The sequence below is a fragment of the Ruditapes philippinarum genome, unplaced genomic scaffold, assembly GCF_026571515.1.
Source record: "Ruditapes philippinarum isolate M1 unplaced genomic scaffold, ASM2657151v2 ctg1568_1_1_1_1, whole genome shotgun sequence".
Taxonomy (NCBI): Eukaryota; Metazoa; Mollusca; class Bivalvia; order Venerida; family Veneridae; genus Ruditapes; species Ruditapes philippinarum.
The window spans coordinates 74,865-80,123 of NW_026853652.1; the positions used below are offsets into that span (position 1 = coordinate 74,865).

The following is a 5,259-nucleotide window of genomic DNA, read 5'->3' on the forward strand; positions in this document are numbered from 1 at the left end:
AACAAAAAAAGTTGATAAGATTTCTAACGTAAGCATTCTCGACTAATTATTACATTTAAGTTTAACTTGGTTCTGATTACCGCTTGTTCCGTCGTCACAAATTCGATGTTTGCAGTTAAGTAGATGAGGCTCGTCCCCTTGACAAATGAATACCACGTAATTCTCATAATCTGGCATGCCTTTGAAATCGAGATTCCGCTTTTCATTTCTGTGAACAAACAAATCGAAACAAAGTAATATAACAATGTGATATAAACTTTTTTCTGATTTTTTAATATCTGATGAATCATTTCATAACCTTTTCTTTTGTTATATTTCTCATTGTTTAGATTAAGGTTCTTGATTTATGACTAAGTATTTAATTATAACATAATAATAAAGGTTGATTTTATGATTGAAATATTAATGTAATTCTGATACGTTTTGGAATAAAATATAATAGACAAAAACGCGCAAATTAAAAACCGAGAAGGCTGTGAATAAACAAGTTTTGGGACAACAAAATGATGAAGTTTACCAGTTACATCTTTTATATTTAACATAGTATATAAACTTGCCTACTTCCTGTTATAGGAGAAAGGTACAGTGACCGCAAGTAGCATATGTACTTTTTACAGTGATATTGTTTATATATACTGTTTTAAATACAGCAACAAAAGCTTTAAAGTTTTGTTCGTGATTGTTTATCATTACCCCACCATCGCACGATGCTGCGATTTTGAAACGCAATATAACCATAGACGAACAAATTCTTAAAAAATTGTTTTAATATATTCGGATCGATTTGCCAGCTACTGATTAGTTATACCGTCGCGTCTCTATCGGTGAATAAGAAACATCGCATCTTCGTTATTTCATTATCATTATGTAACCTATCTTTATATCATCCACTTTTCGCCATCGTAGCATCGTACGTTGTGGGTAAGGGTACAATGAAAACTAATACCAAAAGAAGTGACTCTGTAATCAACGGAGTTCTTTGAAGACCTTAATCTTAATTAATAACTGTTTCAAAAACAAGCAAAGTACATGAGAAAAACGTGTAAATTTGATGGAATTTAGAGTATAGGGGAGAGAGAACCTCGCCTTTTTTGTCACTTTATAAATATGTTATGAAAAAATATACGATATAGAATATTCAAGATTTTTTTTCTTAAGTACGGGATTTGTTTTCATCCAGTGGTATGAAAAACAAATATTTCGTGGATTGGCCACAAGTAGTACAAAAAGAAATCTCGTTTTTATAAAAAAAAAAAAAAACTTGAAATTTCTGTTTATCATAATCTTTTTTCTATGTTTATCTCACAAATGTAAATACTCTTCTTTTAAAGTAGTTTATTGGCTGTTTTTAGAAGAAAGTAGTTCCAAAAATGGCAGTGAAAATACGCAAATATGTGTCACTGCAGTGAAAAATAACTTTTTACAATGAAAATATAGAAAACGAAAATATGCATTTTATGTAATCAGTTTTTCTTCATATTTCATTATTAAACATATAATAAACTGTCATATCATATTAAATTGAAAATAAGAAAAGAGAATTGCGTACGCTAAAATAAATATGTAGTCATGGGAGTACATATCAAACGTGTGAAAATTAAAATAACTTACGACTCATCTGGAAACATTGAGCGGCATGCGACTTTTGATTCTTTTTTATTCCATTCGTGTCCATTGTTGTTGCATTTCTTACCAACCGGAGACCACGTGTCCAAGAATTTTACCCATAAAAGGTCATTCTTTTTCTGGGGTATCGGATTTTCCGTTGATGGTAATTCAGACGAAATAGTGATATTTTTAAATGATCCACCTGCAAAAAAGGGTAATTAAAATGAGAACCTCTGTCGCATTAGGACTGCAACTGTTTCGTTACTATTTTGTGTTTGTTTGTATTTTTTTTCTTCTAAAACAACAAGGAGATGGATGCTTATTTCTCAATTTTAATGTATATCGATGAACATTAAATATATGAAAAATTATAATTTGTGTGGAATAAACGACGTTGAGATTGATTTTCAACAAGACTGCCCCCATAAAAGCCTTATCCAAAGGGCCAGTCTTGTTTGCTATTACATGCTACTGTCAGCGCAATATGTTACATAATTATCTTCAGTGTCTTGTGTAATCATTAAACAAGAGCTAAATATCGCGCGACATTTCAAAGATCTTGATAAACATTATAGCCACGCAGAAAAAAACACAACATAGAACGGAATATGACCGAAAAAAAATAAAAGAGTTACACACCCAGCCACAACAGGGCACCCAGACCGCACCAAAATATTAATAAATTCCACTATATAGTTTTCAATCTACATATAATATATCCATATATAAATCTAGCATACGAATTAAAATAAAAAAAGATGTTGTCTGCATGCTATACAAAATAATATATTGTCCAAATGAAATGCAAAACGTTTTCAATCAGAGAACATACAAATACCAATATAATTTATGTAAAATACTTTACCATCACTGATGTTTGATTTGAAGCAAATTAAAACCATCATTGATCTTTGACTATCTTCCGTACCCTTGTAGATACATTCCCCCAATGTTTTCTCATTTCCATTACAACGTATGTTCACCGCAATGCTCTTGGTCTGCGATGATCCTGTGTGCCAAAGAAGTCTTATTGAGCCGCCGAATCTATAACAAACACACAGACAGATAGTTATTTCAAATATTAAAACAATTTTAGGTAAACTTGTGCAGAACGCTACTCGAGTTGTAAAAAACAACAACAACTGAACTGAAAGAAATTAAACACGTAAATATACACAAACTGAAGGAAGTTTGTTTTAAAAGAATCATTTTTTTTTTATGTTACAGCAATATCTTTTAGCAATGTTCAATCTCTTAGAATATTTGAGCCGCGTCATGACAATACCAACATAGTGCGCGGATGCGCAGGCTGGTCTGGATCCATGCTGGTAGCAAACCCATTATGTTGGTTTTGTCATGGCGCGGCTCATTTATACAACGGTATGGACATTTTATATATTGTCATATATATGACGTGTGTCATTTAACGAATTTAATAAGTTTGTATCATGTGTTAGGTCAATAAATATAGTTTTCATAAAAATTATTAAATAATGAGATTTATTACGAACTACAGAAATAATTGATATATCAAACGTCATTGTTTACTCAATTGTTTATTTTAATGCACTTGTTAACCCCATCCTTCGATTGTGGTTCTCTCATCATCATAATTATCATCACCACCATCATCATGATTATCATCACTACTTTACAACATCATTCATCATTCATCATCATTATTATAATCATTATTATTATTATTATTATTATTAATTTTATTTTTTTTTTATTCTGTTTTCTATTATTATTATTATTATTATTATTATTATTATTATTATTATTATTATTATTATTATTATTATTATTATTATTATTATTTTTATTCGTAACATCATACGATATTTTTTCGAAAAGACGTCTTATTTGAAACAAACACACAGACAGATATTTTTTCGAACATATATGCAACACATATGAACACCAGGGTCCGAGGTTGTAAAGAAATTCCTATAACTCAAACTCAGATCCCAGGCATTTGATTGGTCAGAAATTGCCACAGAATGTTCACTGACCAATGAAAATCATGACCTTTGAGACAGAACTCTGAAAAAAGTTTTCTAACATTTAGGCCAGAATTCGGAAGTGGCAATGTTGATTGGAAACTATCAAACTTACTCTAGATCAAGAAGGTCTCTACAGGCAACCTGAGTTTCTTTCCAATTCCAGTTGTCGCTGGAAACGTGTTTCCATTCGCCATCATGATTTGTTTCAAGATTTGGTCTGACATAATTTTCGGTTTCTTCTTCATTACTAAAACGAAATCCTGTAATAAGAAGCAATTTACATGTTATTGCATAGTGTAAAAGACCATGAAGTTTTCATCTTGGGCATGTATTGATTATTCGGGACAGAAATATCTTATATAGAGTTTTTGATGTATTTGGTACTTTTTTCAACATTACCATGGTTAAATGTTGTATTCCGTTTAAGCCAGTTTTACGGGGCGTGGACAGTAACTTGCACATTCAATAACCGTCCATGAACAGACTCAATCAAACCGAGCCTGCAACATATTCAATTATACAGAGTTTGAAATTTGTAAAAGACGTGGAAGGAAGAAATACATTCATATATAACATTAATTTCGTTTAATTTTAGAGAGTACCTCACCAACACATTTGTCAATTTTCTTGTCCCATTTTAGATTCTGCTTACACGTGGCTCTACCCTCGCCTTTCATACCCTTGGGACACTTTACGATATTCACAGAGCCAACGGTTCGACCATTAAAAGTTCCCATTTTCGGTAAAGGACACACAGGTCGACCTAGTAAAAATGAAAGAAAAAATATGTTTAGCAAATGTATAAATAAAAGCACTTACTTATATTCATTAATCTGACTGCTTCCTTGAGCAGACTGGTCTGGCTCCACATTGCTTAAAAATGGAAATATGACCGCTAACACACCAAAATGTATTTAACCAAATAATTACTCATTCCAACGAGTAAATATAGTTTCATGTCTGCTATTTTATATAACATCATTTGAGCCGTGTCATGACAAAACCAACATAATGGGTTTGTTACCAGCATGGATCCAGACCAGCCTGCGCATCCGCGCAGTCTGATCAGGATCCATGCTGTTCGCTATCATTTCTCTACTTGTAATAGGGTTGTAAGCGAACAGCATGGATCCTGATCAGACTGCGCGGCATGCGCAGGCTGGTCTGGATCCATGCTGGTCGCAAACGCCACTATGTTGGTTTTGTCGTGACGCAGCTCATTTTATTTTCGAGATCAATTACAAGAATTAATACATACTAAAATTGCATGCAAGAGTACGAGCATTTCCCGTCATCTGAAGACATCAAAAGCGACTTTGGTATACACACCTCGTTGTCATTACAGGGACGACTGTAGCACATTTCGTCAACCTTGCAAACACATAAATGAAATTAATAATTTAAAAGGTCTATTAAGGCAAAGAAATGCTTATTTTTTATTTCTCAAAAGTGGTTTTTGTGTGTGTGTCCTGTTATAGTTTCCAAAAATTTACTAATTAGTCAATAACATTGGACCATCTTTCACTTCTGTTGCTTTTTATGCAATTACAATGTAGACTTCTTATATTGTATGGAAGTCAATATAATACTTTTTTACATTTTGCTTCTTTTATGACAAATCATTTGACATTCAACGTTACTTTCT

The 5,259-nt window shown here is 32.2% G+C and overlaps 1 protein-coding gene across 1 annotated transcript; it reads right to left on the bottom strand.

The window, feature by feature from the left end:
• Positions 1–323: 323 nt before the first annotated feature.
• LOC132737455 (deleted in malignant brain tumors 1 protein-like) lies at positions 324–4,382 on the bottom strand. Its single transcript, XM_060724746.1, has 4 exons — positions 4,222–4,382; positions 3,727–3,874; positions 2,474–2,652; positions 324–1,810 (listed from the first exon to the last, which is right to left on the bottom strand). The coding sequence occupies exons 1-4, from the start codon at positions 4,349–4,351 to the stop codon at positions 1,608–1,610; spliced, it is 660 nt and encodes a 219-aa protein (XP_060580729.1). The 5' UTR covers positions 4,352–4,382; the 3' UTR covers positions 324–1,607.
• Positions 4,383–5,259: the final 877 nt, after the last annotated feature.

What these genes read in the sequence shown, in the direction of transcription:
- LOC132737455 (XM_060724746.1), bottom strand. Translation starts at nt 4,351, where the DNA reads ATGGGAACTTTTAATGGTCGAACCGTTGGCTCTGTGAATATCGTAAAG. An exon ending in AGAGACCTTCTTGATCTAGA is followed by an intron (nt 2,653 to 3,726) that starts GTAAGTTTGATA and finishes TGTTTGTTATAG; the next exon opens with ATTCGGCGGCTCAATAAGAC. An exon ending in CAAATCAAACATCAGTGATG is followed by an intron (nt 1,811 to 2,473) that starts GTAAAGTATTTT and finishes CCTTTTTTGCAG; the next exon opens with GTGGATCATTTAAAAATATC.